This window comes from Schistosoma mansoni, chromosome 4, assembly GCF_000237925.1.
Source record: "Schistosoma mansoni strain Puerto Rico chromosome 4, complete genome".
NCBI classification, from domain to species: Eukaryota; Metazoa; Platyhelminthes; class Trematoda; order Strigeidida; family Schistosomatidae; genus Schistosoma; species Schistosoma mansoni.
In genome coordinates, this window is record NC_031498.1 from 12,521,352 (window position 1) to 12,537,878 (window position 16,527).

The following is a 16,527-nucleotide window of genomic DNA, read 5'->3' on the forward strand; positions in this document are numbered from 1 at the left end:
TTATTTTAAAAATAAACAGAATGGAATTTCTTTCATATAGAAAGAAAATGGTAGCGTGTAAATATCTAATAAACATACTAACTAAAACAGACCTACAATTGGACATACATTAACGGTGGACTTGGTTCAGCTAATCAATAGTGATAATACAAGTAAACCCCATTGATTCTTAGTACAGATAGTTGTGAAGATTGTTGATTTTATGGTTTCACATCACAGTCCGACTTTAGTTCGACAAATATTGAAAAATAGGGAGTATTGAACAGTTGCCCCATCCCAATAAACAATTCCTAGAAACATTACTTTTGGTTAATTAGTTCACACGAGTTAACCATTATGATTTAGTGGAGCAGTGGGGTTGTCTTGGTTCTAAGAGGATGATTGTTTTTTAATCGATTTCATTGTCAAAGGATAAAGTGAATCTTACGGAAATGAATTCAAATGAGGTGAAGGGATATTTAAGGTTTCAGTGTTAGTTAATTATATGGCTGAAATCGTTATACATAGTATACGGTTACTTAGCAAAACCTTAATTAAAGTTATTTGAAAGTGTACGGGAAAAGATGTGTAGCTAATTAGTGAATTCGACATTTTCTGACTAAAACGTAAAGGGGATTATCAGTAAATTTGAGCGTAACAGAATTTGGTGGCCAATTTATTAGGAACTAGTCTATTCAGTTAAAACTATTCTATAATAAAATCAATAGTTGAAAATTTGATTCAGATACACTACAATCACGAAACTACTTCTAAAAGTTTGTGTGTAATTACAAGATTACAAGAACGTCTGTGAAGTTGAATTCTTGATGGAGTCATGCTTTAAATTCATTAATAGGATGTACCTTAACGTATAAAATGGTAAACAGAGATTAAATAGAATACATCACCAAGCATAATAGTTAAAAGTACAAGTTGATAATGGGAAGACAGTTGTACTGATAGTAGTAAGAATATTAAATTACGATAACAAAATTCTCATCAATAGTTAAACATAGGAAATAGGAGGTCAAACGTGGGTAAATAGACTAGAATAGTAATCACAAAACATTAAAATCATTACGTAATAAGAAGTATGTATTCTATTTCATTATGATCATTGACTCATATGGCCTTGATTGGTCTAACATTTTCGTATAAATATTCATGTATATTAGAGTCAAGCCTGATGATGATCTAATTGAAAACAGAGATTAATACAATTTAATTTAAAAGCTCCAAGGTTGAAGTAAAAAAAACAATGCTTTAAGTTTCTAACTGGTTTTATTGGAAATGTCTAAAGATCCTTTGCATATTTGTTAGTTCTTACACATTAATCTCAACATCTAAGAGTTGATAAATTTCACTTGAATATCAAATTGAATCGAAATGCATCACTTTGTGTAGTAAGATAGTCGCATATTTCAAAAAGGGAAACTGATCTCAACTGTTGACACTAATAACCTTGTTCCATTTACAGTACAGCATTACTTAACTTAATATTTTAGTAAAAACTGGACAATGTCTAGTTGACAAACTATTTGATCATTAGGAAAAAAGCCCTGTAATTATATATGAACATATCCATCTATTTGAATCTGTGACCATGTTACATACTTTGTTATGGTTATTAACTAGATAAACACAAATTAATGAAACTTCTCATAGAGTACATCTACTCAATTAGTTACAGTTCCAAACAAGAAAATACCGACTAAAACAAATATTCAAGTTAACAAAAGGTAGGATGTGATGTAAGATAACAAAGAATAAACATCTAAAAATCTTAATATTTTCGTAATGTAAGGATAACTATTGAATGCTTCTGAATCATTGCTAACGATTTTCATTCAAGTGAAGTCGTTAATGATTCGATAGATAGAGAAATTCAGGCAACATTGAGAAGATCAAATTTATCGTACAATCTGATCACATGTTAATATATTATGATATTTAAATATAAGAAATAAAATGGTCAAACTACATATAGAATGTATTGCACTAAAATACCACGCAAGACTCTAATAAACTTAATCTTATAATATTATCTGAAATTTACCAAAGGGGTTAACTGTTTTAAACTTTAGAAACATTTTACAATCACATTAACTTCATATAGTTTTCAGGTGACACCTTGATTGATTTTCAAAAAGAATCAACAAGAATAATTACTCGTTAACTTTTCTGCCTTGACTGTAGTATACAATCTTCTCAATTGACAAATAATGAATAAGGATCTCACTAAATCATATACTAAGTGGAGTTAAAATTGTAGACTTTTTGATTTCAATTCAACGATTCAGTAGTATTGTGGGCGTATCTAAACTTAACAGTCCTGATTTCAACCCAGTATACTGTCAGGGAGTTCATCGTTTTCTAGTATTCAATACTTCTTCAGGTGACTTCATTTGGTGATGAAAATGAACCGATATACGTACGTGACAGGTTCGAAAGTGTTTACAACTGACTACACAATCAATATATTATGAAATTGTTCGTTTATGTAAGTAGTGTTAAAGACAACTCCAATAAACAATATTTGTATCATAAATAACTTGGAAACAGAGAAATTAATATATATATATATATGGGGAAAAAGTAAATGTTAGCATTGTTTTCACTAAATACTTAAATAAGCTGGAAAACTATTGAAATCCATAGGACAATAAACTTTTGTTTAGTCCAACTTTTAGAATTATATGCCCGATATCAACTACCTAAACTGTTTGACCCTTGACTACTAAATCGACTAAACCACTGGAAATCATGCACGTGTGTTAAAATTCAATTTGTATCGTAGTGGTTATTTTATAGTTCCATTACGAAGACAGGATTTTTATTACGTACAAGAAATCAACAGTGATGATAGATGCCCATCGATCACGCTGAGTTATGAGCTATCTGACATCACAGATTAACTTGAATTAGAGTAATCCCTAATCAGTGATCATTATTTTGGAATTTCATCATGTACAGGATTAAATGTTAATAATACTAAGGAGAAACAAATTAGTAATCTTTAGTTTTCACTGACTTAGTTACAATCCGTACTCAAACCTCTACAAACTATTGAAATTAATAAAATTCATTACAGTTATAAATTAACAGTACATTAATTCGTAAGGAGTAATGATTTCTGGATAAAATTGGACAATCCTTGATATTGTATAGATTGAAATAACAATATTTTATATAAAAAAAAGAGAAGCAGTAACCAGTGGAGTTCAACCAGGTCTGTTGGGAGATATCAACTCACTGAAGACATTGGTGAAATGGTTGCTCAACTTCGTGGATTGGTTGAAGTTAAACATTAACACCGTTAGATGCCGGCCATCTCAGTGGTTAATCGGTTGAGTGCTCGCGCGCGAGACTGGTAAGTCCTGTGTTGAAATCTCGTGAGGAGTCATCGTGGATGCGCACTGCTGAGGAGTCCCACAATAGGGCGAAACGGCCGTCCAGTGCTTCCAGGTTTTCCACGGTTGTCTAGCTTCAATTGATTCATGATTTCAACTATATATAAGGTGAATATATGTTTTATCTATAATTAAATAAGGATAATTATTTTAATTAAATTTGTCTGGTTAGCTTTTAAGTAGTCATTTTTGAAAGGTTCTCCAATCGTTTGGTTTATGTTTAAAAAAGCTTAATCATTATGCATACCTCTGTGTTTTAAATAGTGAGAAAACAGATTGTTTATTCAAAATGTATTCATTCACAGAAAATGAATAACGAAAAAAGATTGAACAATCGTAGGTGATGAACAATTTGTAAACCTGATTTATTTGTGATATTTGAACTGTTGAAAATAATGTTACATTATGAAACAATTGAATCAATAACTGTAAAGAATATGATCAGTACATTTATAGATCAATCAATTTCCGTGTTATGACTCTTTTTTAAGAAAACTGAAAAAAAATTACATAATTAGATTTCTTCACAATTGATCGTCTGTTTGATGACATGTCTATGTGTAGCATATTTGCGATTAAAATTCTGTATCTCTTTAGTTACATGAAACATTATGAATTTCAAATGGGTACTTGAAAAGAGTAAATGATGTGAAAAGTTGATATTCTGATTTATATCTATCATCATGAAGTTTACATTAGAATAGATCTATATTTATTATGAACAACAGTTCATAACTAACAAGTCTTACAATATTTAATGAATCATTTCAAAGTGATTTCTTTTACAAGAAATAATCTGTTAAAGCTCTCCTATTATTAATATAGTTGGATTATGAGTAGTGAGACTGAGAAAGAAGTTTCATCCTGTATGAGACTTCCTCAACTGGATGTACCTACATTCGTGTTAATGTTTACACTCTCTATTAATTTCTAAATATATCATTAAACGATCCTTTTTGAAGTATGATTTAAGGTAATAGATAGGACTCATCATAGTTGAGTTTTCATGTTTGCTAATAGTATTCTGAAAGCCTTTTTGTTGTTAAAAGCATCGTTATTAAGGAGATCAACACTTCACTATCTATGTTATAGTTGACAACTGGCCTAGCTTCAGGCAAAATACAATAGTACAATAAAGAGAACTAAATGATATTGAATCAGACAAACAAATAATTAATATATTTGTGTACTCATTGGTAAGTGGAAGATAAAACTTCATTGATACTTATTAAATGATTCATTGATATCAATCATTTGAACACAGATATAATATCCTAAAAAGTAGTTTTTGTAGCAATAATCAAGTTGAGTATGAGACAGTAACTCACTGATGAAAGTAGATAAGGACACACTATAGTATGTAAACTGACTGATATTAGAAAATATAAACTTTCAAGTCTCAATTAAGTGGTTAATTGACATCGTGCTGGCCAAGAAAAAAACATGAAGGCAGCGGCTTCGAACTCGTGAGGATTCATATGTGTACATATTATCGAGGAGTACCTAATGAAAGTAAAGTAACCCATCTCTCCCTAAGCTCTCATCGGTTCTCCAGAATCACCATTTTGTAGTTAAAATTATATTGTCTAAACTTTAGAATGTCAATATACACTAATCTCTTTCAACTTTAACACTTGAATATTCTCATAGATATAGACTTTTATTTAACCTTTACATATTAACCAGTAAAACTGACTCCCTTTCAGAATTTATATCGTTTTTAAGGTAAAATATGATTCATCCCTCTCTATCTCTTTTGTCTTATTAATTTGATAAAAATATAGTCTAGAATGACTAGTCAATATCAATGTATATATGATGATATTTAGGTGAAGAACAAATCTTAACAATGTCATGAAAACAAAACAAAATACTTTTCATGCTGAAACTCATCATGAAACAGTAATAGAAGTCATGGACTAGATTAAGGAAGAGAAAAATATTGGAAAAGATGTGTAAATGTGTGAATATGTGTACTTTTTGTTTTTATATTTTCATCCGAGACAGACGTTGACATTAACATGTTTATCATACTACATACAATTATGAATAATTAAGATGTTTTAATCTTCAATTATTCTACTTAAATAAGTAATTTACAAAAAAATGAAGATAATATCAAGTTATTTGCATGTTTTACAACATTAGTATTGTTGATTAAACTACTATGAAATAAATGATCAGGAACTTACATATTGGTCAGATAATTAAAAGGAAAAAAACTATAATAATACACAATTACTAAATATCGTAAATCAATTAAATCATAACTCTTAGCCAAAATAACAAGAACAAACTATACAATAAATTCACTTGATGTTGTTTACTTGTATCTTCCCATTCATATTTAGGACTGCAATTGATCAATCTCTTTTTGGCATGTGTGCATCCTGTGCGGACTGCCTCGATATTGCCTGAATTCACAAGCTTTATGAACAAAAATCGATAGTGGCTAGCAGTGGAATGCAGGATGCGCGTTTCGTCCTATTTGGGACTCGTCAGCTGGATGTACCTGCATCTCAGAGTTGATGTTCACTCTAGGACTCGAACTAAGTACCATTCGCTTCAAACGCCACCGCGTTATCCACTCAGTAGCTAAGTGGATTGCATATAAAGCTTGTGACTTCATGCAATATCAAGGCAGTCCGCACAGGATGCACATATGTCAACAAGAGATTGATCAACTGCAGTCCTAAATAACAATGGGAATATAGAAGTAGACAACACCAAGTGAATTTAAACTCTACCTCATTGCACAAGTAGTGGCTATCAGGACTCAGTAGTTATGTGGATAACGCGATGGCTTTTGAAGCGAACGGTACTGAGTTCGAGTCCCAGAGTGAACATCAATTCTGAGATACATGTACATCCAGCTGACAAGTCACAAATAGGACGGAACGCGCGTCCTGGACTCCACTGCTTGCCACTATCCGTGTAAACTTTACAATAGTACAAATCGATTGTAAAATGAAATCATTCTAATTTATTTTGTTTTGTTAAACTGAAACAAACGAATACAGCTGGTTTACTTTTTTTAAGAGGAAAAATTTGATTTGTTCATATGAATTAGTGAGAGTAATAAGCACTTCAATTTTTAATTATTTTCAATGACTTTTGTTTTGTAAAATTGACAACTGGTCATGATTTTAAGTAAATTCTAATTTAAAGGTATGGTGACTAATTATAAGACAGCTAATATTATTCTGTCAGGTCGTTTTATTAGTCACCGAAATCAATGGATCAAAATGTATGAATGATTCGATCCAGTAATAGAAATTCAACTGAGTTAGCACGTTATATTTATATTTCGAGTTTTCTACTAGACTAGGCAGACAGGCAGAGGTTAAGCTGACTACTACTTTCCATGATACTTACATAAACAATGTCTATGCTCATTATATTAAATAGTTTATATTTTTAATACTATACACTAAACAATGTTAATCAACAGAATCACTTCCATGTTGAATTAACACTTTTCTACAGTAGTCAATATAAAATGACTATACTGAGACGACTGATTTATGTGAAAAAACTTATATTTCAGTAGGTGACGTGTGCGGTATTATTAGCTTAGTAATAAATGATCTTTCTTCTGTTTTTAAACAAAGTTATTTCTCTTTGAGATGAACTGCCAAGAAGTATCGACACTGTAATCTTTAATTAAAAAACAATTTCATTTATAAGTGAAATGCATAATCTATCCTATTGTTACTAAATAACTTTCTGAATGTGTCCCACGGAACCTTAAAAATGCCCAAAATAAACAACCAATTAACACTTTTCGGTGCATTCTGGACATAGACGCATTTATATTCTCTCATTATCTAATTCTTTACATCAGTAAGAGCGTTACTAATTTAGATATTTTCAAAAAGTCTCCACAACTCAGGGGTAGCCTATAAGTAACACAATAACCATTCGTTTTTGTACCTAAACAAACCTTAAAGTAAATCTTCAGTCGTATTATAACCACTTCATTTGTCTATATATTAAAGTCTTTAGAATGTTTGAAGTGATAATGTTCGCTAGCAAGTCAGTATAGTAAATACTCAGTGTTAAATGTTGACAATACTGAGTATGTATTATTACGGTTATCACCAACAAACCTGATCCTTACTTATCTCTTTGATGCTCGTATTCAGATAGATTTTCATAATTATTATCACTTTCTCCATTATCGAAATCCGTTGTCAGCGTTGTCTCTTTTAAAGGAACAATCGCCTGTTGAGCTTCAGTTGAATTATCTTGAATTTTATTACCTTGACGAAATTTCGATGATACACTGGGCGATGACAGTTTTAATGCTTCAAAATTTAAATTTGGTGTTTTGGTATTATTCAGTTGGGTATGTTGTAATGATGTCTGTGGTAGATTTCTTTGATTACTATGGTACGAAATAACTGGACGTAATATTTTTGCATTGTTAACATCTTTTTGCATGAATAATAAATCTTTTACACTGGAATGAGTGATGGATGAATGGTTAACTTTCTCACTATATTTTTTTAGAATATTTATTTTCGATGGAATCTCATTTGTTGACTGATCAATTGATCTACGTTCTCTTGATAATAATGAAGATGATGGTGAACAGGAGCTTAATGGAGAAGATAAAGATGACGATGACACTTTGAGTAACGATTGATTTGTTGAATAATGGTCAGAATTGCATATCGATGTATTTTCATATTTTGAGGATTTTAATATTTCGCGTTTTTGAGTATACATTTGTAGGCCATGTATTTGATTCTCAAGGTTAGTTATCTAAAATTTGAAGTTAAAAACAATTAAACGAGTTTTGTGGAGATCAGCTCAATTTGTGGGTTGTATTCATTACAGATTCGTCTCAGTTGGGTTACCATTGTTTAAGGCTTCCCAGCTTTTATTGATGTCCCAACTGATATCAGTCTATGATAAAAAACATTTATAAAGAAACATAGTAAACTTGGATAGAAATAATTTATCATACGGCTGATTATTTACGTTGTTGTTTCGTGAAGAGTTTTGTACATTGATTTATTCCTGGTTCTCCAGCGCAACTTCATGCAGAACAGACTGCTTAACGTTCCAGTAAATGTGGTATCGATCCAACTGCTGTGCAGAAATACAATATTACCGATTTTCAACTTAACTTCGACTAATGATATAGTGTGATCCTTATCCTTGTATCACTGTCGAATCATTATATCACTTTCATTGTAGTGAACGCTACTTACAAGATTGCTTGTAAGTAGTATGTGGCAGAACATGGTCTCAAAGTTGTCGCAGTCGTTGGAAAGAGTGAAGAGTCTCAGTATATTAAAAGCGTAAAGTATGCAGAACATTTGACCAAACGAGAAGACAGTTTGGATTGCAGAACACACTGCAATATGCAAATGGATAATGAAAAGGCCATGTGTACAAATTATATAAACACTTTGTTATCTCTATCAATAGACATCCAATCCTCTTACCAATTGTCTTGTTCTACTCCAAATTCACATATCAATAACTCCCTATAGAACTTTGTGAAATCAGTCACAAAAGTATTCGATAGTAAGTATTTATTTATTTACTTATTATTATTCTGGTTTTGTACAAAATCCCCACTTTAACATATACCTTATTTATTATAATAAACGGTACGAAAAACTAGTTGAAGTAAAAGATGTAAATTACTAAAACCTGAGTCCTTTTAGTTCAGAGAGCAATCCTTATGAATAGCTTGGTGATGATTTTAAACTGAAATTCCATCATGCGACTGACAAAATATCTCTTCATCAAAAATTAATTCCCCATGACTGACTTAACACAAAAACTTTCAACTAGATAATTTGATTCAGTAAGTCATCACTTTTTCTAAAATTCATACTCGTGTTATAACAAAACCCACTCACCAGGTTAGTATGGATCAATCCAGGAAACTGTGAAGATGTCTAGCGTTTCCATAAGCTAAAGAAAGTTAGGAAATCATCCAACTTTAATTAACTTAGTTGTTAGTTGAAGTTGGTGATACAATACATAGACTAAGTACAAGTCTATGTACTTGGCTTTGACTGATATTTTTTAATGTGAAGGTTGAAGATAACACCCGGATATTCAAGCACTAGCAAGTAGAGCGGAATTCTGGATGAAGATACACCAGCCTAAACCTGAGTGTTTTAATCACTAGACCACTGTAGATAAATACATTGTTTGTTTGAATTCCAATCGGGATAATTATTTCTATATATATCGAAACATGAGATAATAAGCTTGTGAAGTTATGCTAGATATACAGCCCTGATTAACACATTTCAAAGCCATTCAGGACGTAGTAAAAAGATCTTTCAATTCTTGCCACTTCAATATAAATTATTACAGGGGCTAAATCTATGTTAAATAATTAATTAATCAATGTGGTTAATCAGCTTAGCTATTCAATTAACTACTTTGATTAGAATAGTTGTAAGAAAAGAAGTAGAGCATTTGTGAAGTTTTAAACTCATTATTTGCTTGATAAGATCCAGTTTTATTTCATGTAGATGATTAGATAACCATACAGAATAGTATGAAGCCTAAAAATACGATTTTACACAGAACAGCACAAAATACTAAATTCTGGATTTCTGGTAAATTTGGTGAAGATTCAAGTGATAAAACTGAATCATAGATGTTACGTTTGATTTTTCAACCTTATTTAATTTATTATGTAGTGAAAGTCATCTTTCAACATTTTCAAGACATCTCAGTACAACTAACAGAGTTATTACGTGATTCTATAGTCATCTGGTTAAGTGGTCAATAAACTATCATGGGCATGTTACATGCATTGGAAATAGGTTTTTACTAGTAACTTTGTTAGACCACATGTGTTGAATAGGGAAATATACAGAATAGTGTTGAACCTGACGAAACAGTATATCATATCAGGAGATATTCAGCTATTTCAATGTAGCTATATTCAAATGTATCATGATAGTACAATGAGTATGTGTCACTAGGCATTATTCAATTGAGATTGAGTTCATCTAAGCAACAACCCAAGCTATTAATAATAAAATTAAACCTACTATTGATAAGAAAAGTACTAAATAAAAGTACTAAATAAATTTGGAGCCTTCAACGTACGTACCCTATGCCAAATCGGTCAACAGGCCTCCTTAGCTAAAACCCTAGAATCTCGTACCATTGATGTATGCTGTGTCTTCGAAACACGCATACAGGATCCTAGTGTGGTCATTCACTTGACCTCACCTCGCCAAAATGGACAGCCAAAGAAATACACCCTCCGTGTATCTGGCAACCCGTTGGCTAGTTCTCGTGGACTTGCAGGTGTAGGCATAGCACTAAGTACAAGGGCAGAACAGGCACTACTAGAATGGATCCCCGTTAACAGTCGCCTGTGTGCTGTCCGGCTAAATGGCTCCGTAAGAACTCGGAAGGATAGGGACACACGTCGTTGTCGTTTCGTCGTTTCTGCCTACGCTCCCACTGACTGCAGCCATGATGAAGTGAAAGATGACTTTTACAGAAAGCTCTCTGAGCTTCTTCAGAAAGCTAAGCGCTCAGACATAGTAGTCGTAGCGGGTGACTTTAATGCCCAGGTAGGCAGCTTAAATCAAACAGAAAGACATTTAGGTGGGTGTTTTAGTATTCCGGCTCAACGAACCGATAATGGTGATCGTCTGTTGCAACTATGCTCAGATAATCGTTGATTTTTAGCAAGCACTAATTTTAAGCATAAGGAGAGACATCGTCTAACATGGCGACCACCTGCACCAAACCAACGATGGACTCAAATAGACCATATTGTCATCAGTCATCGTTGGAGAAGCTCAATAGAAGATTGTCGCTCGTATTGGAATACTTGTTTAGACTCTGATCACGCTTTAATACGAGCGCGCATTTGTCTGCACCTCAATGGACGCAGGAAAACTACACTAAGAAGACCCATTAGGATTGAACTGGAGGACGAGAAATCCAAATGCGAATTCCAGAAACAACTGAGTTCACATCTAGGCAGTTCTGTAAACGAGACTGACCCAGATGCTGCTTGGAAAAACATACAAACAGCTGTGGAAACAGCAGTAACATCTATTAGTGATTTAAACCATAGGGCTCCAAAAAACCAATGGATTTCTTCTAAGTCTATTTCACTGATGGATTCTCGTAAATTCATCACATCAGGTTCTAAACACGATGAGGAATGAAAACAAATCAGATCTAGGTTAACTAAAAGTCTAAGGAACGATCGTGAGCAGTGGTGGGCAACGAAAGCAAAAGAGATGGAGAAGGCAGCGGCTGTAGGAAACACCAGGCAACTATTCAGACTAATAAAAGAAACCGGAATTAAGAAGTCAAGTGTAAGTGAGACAATCTCGGAAAAAGACGGAACCCTTATCTGCTCTCAACCCAAACGTTTAGAACGATGGGCGGAACACTTTAAGGAGCAGTTTAGCTGGCCTCCAGCTACTACACAACTACCCACTATGCCCAGAAAAACTGAATGGAACATTAAAGTAGGCCCCCCGACCCTAATTGAAGTTCAAGAGGCTATAAGTAATCTGAAACGAGGAAGAACAGCTGGTCCAGATGGATTGGCTCCAGAGGTCTTTAAATATGGTGGTCCAATTTTAGCGACTAGGCTGACTAATATTTTGGCTAAAATCTGGAAGTTGGATATAATCCCATCTGACTGGTCACAATCACTTATTGTCCCAATATATAAGAAGGGGCCAAAATCATCCTGTGATAACCATAGAGGGATAAGTCTGACTAACATAGCATCTAAAATACTAGCCTCAATAATTATCGGGCGCCTAACTAAGACTCGTGAACTGCAAACACGAGAAAATCAGGCTGGCTTCAGACCTGGTCGTGGCTGTATCGACCACATATTCACCATTCGTCAAGTTTTAGAGCACAGACATACTTATCGGCGTCCGACAATGATAGTTTTTCTTGACTTGAAAGCAGCATTTGACTCTATAGACCGAGAGGTTCTGTGGCAGTGTCTGTCATTAAAAGGTGTACCTGAGAAGTACATAAACCTTGTGAAGGCTCTTTACTCGAACACTATCAGTCGAGTGAGAGCTTATGGAGAACTGTCATATGATTTTACAACCTCAAGTGGTGTCCGTCAAGGCTGTCCACTATCCTCATTTTTGTTCAACTTCATTATAGACCTGTTGCTGGAAATAACACTCTCGTCGACTGAATTTTCAGGAATTGATCTTCTACCAGGAGGTTCACTTATCGACTTAGACTACGCAGATGACATAGTCCTGTTTGGTGAAGACGCTGGCAAAATGCAGAGTCTTCTGTTAGAACTGAGTAATAATGCCAGGATGTTTGGGATGCGTTTCTCCCCCTCCAAATGTAAATTGTTACTCCAGGACTGGCCTGCGTCAACACCTGAACTAAGGATAGGGAGTGAAGTAGTCGAACGCGTCGACAACATCACTTATCTTGGAAGTCTGATCAGTCCTAATGGGTTAGTGTCTGACGAAATCTCAACACGGATTCAAAAAGCTCGTTTGGCTTTTGCCAACTTACGTCACCTATGGCGAAGACGAGATATCCGTCTATCAATTAAGGGACGAGTATACTGCGCAGCAGTTCGCTCTGTTCTACTTTACGGCTGTGAAACATGGCCATTAAGAGTAGAAGATACTAGTAGGTTACTAGTATTTGACCACAGATGTCTTAGAAATATTGCTCGCATCTGCTGGGATAACCGGGTAAGTAACAGTGAGGTTAGACACAAAGTATTAGGGAATGATAGTAAATCAATTGATGAGATTGTAAATCTTCATCAACTGAGATGGTTGGGCCATGTGTTACGTATGCCTGAACACCGATTACCACGACGCGTAATGCTGACTAGTGTAGGGGATGGTTGGAAGAGAGTTAGGGGCGGCCAAACCAAAACATGGCATCAGTGCTTGAAGTCACTAACTTCCAGTCCGAGCCATGTTGGCAGATACAGACAACCTGGTTGGGGTCCGCGTGACTATCGTAATAAATGGTTGGAGACTGTGGGTGATATGGCTCAGAATCGAACACAATGGCGTAGGTGTATACACTCTTTATCTTCCCTTAAACCTTGAGATTAAAATTGCTTCATAACTTTTTCCTTCCTATACTATATCCTTATATACAACCTTTCTTTATATACTACCACCACTAAATTAATTACTTCTATGAATCCGGTGTTCATCTTGTTGTGCTAACGAGGTATGGCAACTTGGACCGATGCATATATGTGCCTGGTCCTACGTTGTAGCTGACTGACTGAAATTATTTTTAATGATTTATACTTTCCGGTTGTTGATATAAAGGACTATAATTAATTAGTCTCTGTTGGTATATGTTCATCCTGATCAGATTGACTCAATACCGCCGTTTATTTGTAAGCATAAACACACGCAATACTTTGTTGGACAAAATAAATATCATGATCTTCAAACAAGTTTGTCCATCCTTGACAAATTATTTATCCTTTTATTATCCGTTATCTTCGTATTAAGGTAGCATGAATCATGTATACAATTATGTAGAAAGTAAATGGAATAATGAACTATCAACTTCACATAAATGAATTAACATTCTTTAGCAATTAATAATTAACAATCTACTAAGTCTATAATGATTACAAATAGTTAGTCACTTATGATTAATAAATTAATGACCATTGCAATATGATGAAATATGAAATCACTGAATTATTATTTATTCACTTACAGTTTCTTGGTTACGTTTAGCAGCTAATTTGTAGGCTTTACGAGATGCTCTATTTTTTTTATTTTCATCTGCGCATTTCATATTAGCCAGCATTATATTTTTAACGGCATTCAATTCAACTTCAAGCCATGAGATAGCTTGTTGTATATCTTTAAAATTATAAGGATTACAAATTTCTTCTTTAGGGTTAATGATAGGAATGATCTTATTCGATTGGCTTGACAATGGTTGTGTAGTATTTGTTAAAACTGTTGATACTGATGACGATGGAAATGATGAGAACTGGGCACTTGTGGCTGTTTCTACTGTTGTTTTCGTAGTCGTTGTTTCAATTGTCTGACGCAGGAAGATTCCAGAATCACATAAAGATGGACTAGATGCAGATGTACGTATATCGCAATTGGATTTCACCAAATTACTTGTCAAGCGTGACTTAAATGCTAAAGGAATTGATTTGTTTAATTTTTGCATGATGGAACTTTCTTTTGTCAACTTTTTGGTTGGTGCTATTGAATTTGTGGTATCATTATGATTATCTTCTATAAAATGAATGGAATTGTTTGGATCTTCTAGAATCTACAAATAAAATTATAGGGACAACTATTATACATACATAACTAGTTGGCAGAGTATAATGATTAAAGATTTTTAAATGGGTCTCAAAGTGTTTGAGTAACTTTGGCAGAATTAAGAAAACCTGCTTACAGTATACGGTAGGCAGAAGATTAAAAGCAATAATGTTGAGATTCCCATCACACACTATAAGCCGCATCTATTGTGTTAAAACCTGCTTCGGTTTGGGCACCCGGGCAGTATCACAGCCCACTCACAAATAAATGAAATGATGAATTTTATTGACGATACTATTCCTGCTCATACTAGAAGCAAGACAGTCTACATTATTATTATTACCTTTATTATTATTATTTACCATATCGCTAACTCACCCCCTTTTATCCCCAATTTGTGTAACCTTACTTTTCAACTTATGCAGCAGCTCGCCCATGGTGGAAAATCTGTCCTATCTAAACGATCTCCAGTCACTGTCTGGTTGAAAGTGAATGCTTCCACCGATTATGAATACTGAAGAAGTCTTTCTGATACCACGTACGCCGTTCAAGCTGGCTTCCTTCAACGTTCGCACACTAATGCAGATCGGACAACAGATGGGGCTGGCTATGTCTTTAGAAAGTCTTAATGTTGATGTTTGCTGTCTATCCGAGTCCCGTATTCAAGACTCTAGTGAAGTACTACAAATCCGCTCTCCATCTGTCGCCTCGAAAAGCTTGTTCCACGTGCGCTTATCCGGGGACCCTGTGGCATCTTCGTCTGGTCTTGCTGGCGTTGGTGTCGCACTAAGCGCTAGGGCTGAGGCAGCACTAATCGATTGGATCCCCATTAACAGTCGGTTATGTGCTGTTAGATTAGAAAGTTCCATCAAAGTGAGAAGAAATCGGCGTGAGAAACGGTGTCTTTTCGTCATCTCCGCCTATGCCCCGACAGATTGCAGCCCGGATGCAATCAAGGATGAGTTTTACCATCAGTTAACAGTTCTTCTCCAGAAAGCGCGTTCGACAGATATTGTAGTACTAGCCGGAGACTTGAATGCACAGGTCGGGCGTCTAGGCACAGAAGAGAGTCGTTTAGGTGGCCGATGGGGACTTGTTGGTCGCAGGACAGACAACGGGGACCGTTTGCTGCAACTGTGCACAGACCACAACCTGTTTCTGGCCAGCACTAACTTCCGGCACAGTCATCGCCGGTGTGCCACCTGGCGTCCTCCCTCTGCATCTGAAGCCTGGACTCAGATTGATCACATCGCGATCAGCTACCGCTGGCGTGGTTGTGTACAAGACTGCCGCTCCTTTTGGAGTACCTATCTGGAGTCTGATCATGCCCTGGTGTGCGCCAATCTCGCCTTACTTTTCAGTGGCCGAAGGATTGACCACCACCAACGGATTGATGTTAGTAAACTGGCTGCAACTTCTGTTGCAAGTAAGTATCGAGCGGAGCTAGCCTCTAGGCTAGCTACCACCCCACCGAAAAGTATAGATGAGCATTGGTTGCATCTTCACGACGCCATGAAAATGGCGAGTAAAGCCGCTTGCGGCTTCGCGAAACGTCCCGCTTACAAGCACTGGGTTTCTTCTGGCTCCTTACAACTGATGGAAGCCCGTCGGTCTACTCCGGGTGACCGTGAGTTTGACCACAAACGAAGGCTGTTACGTAATGAAATCGGGCAAAGCTTGCGTAAGGACCGAGAAGCCTGGTGGTCGGAGCGTGCTAATGAGATGGAGGCAGCAGCTGCATCTGGTAACTGCCAGAAGCTCTTCCAACTCATCCGAGCCACTGGCAGCAAGAAGTCTGGTGTGAGTGAAACAATCTACGAGGATGATGGGATGCCAATCACTAATATCTCTCGACGTCTTGG

The 16,527-nt window shown here is 35.2% G+C and overlaps 2 protein-coding genes across 2 annotated transcripts in view; both read right to left on the minus strand.

Annotated features, from left to right (window-relative positions):
- Smp_145410 (putative starp antigen) overlaps window positions 1–16,527 on the minus strand; it is a gene marked incomplete at its 5' end in the record, with an annotated part of 39,343 nt that overhangs the window by 9,636 nt on the left and 13,180 nt on the right. The window contains one exon of the mRNA XM_018796857.1: window positions 7,510–8,156. Coding sequence (XP_018651956.1) covers window positions 7,510–8,156 — 647 coding nt within the window. The remainder of the gene's footprint in view (window positions 1–7,509; window positions 8,157–16,527) is intronic.
- Window positions 14,085–14,567, minus strand: Smp_187390 (hypothetical protein; the record flags this gene model as incomplete). Its single annotated transcript, XM_018796858.1, has 1 exon — window positions 14,085–14,567. The coding sequence occupies one exon, from the start codon at window positions 14,565–14,567 to the stop codon at window positions 14,085–14,087; it is 483 nt and encodes a 160-aa protein (XP_018651957.1).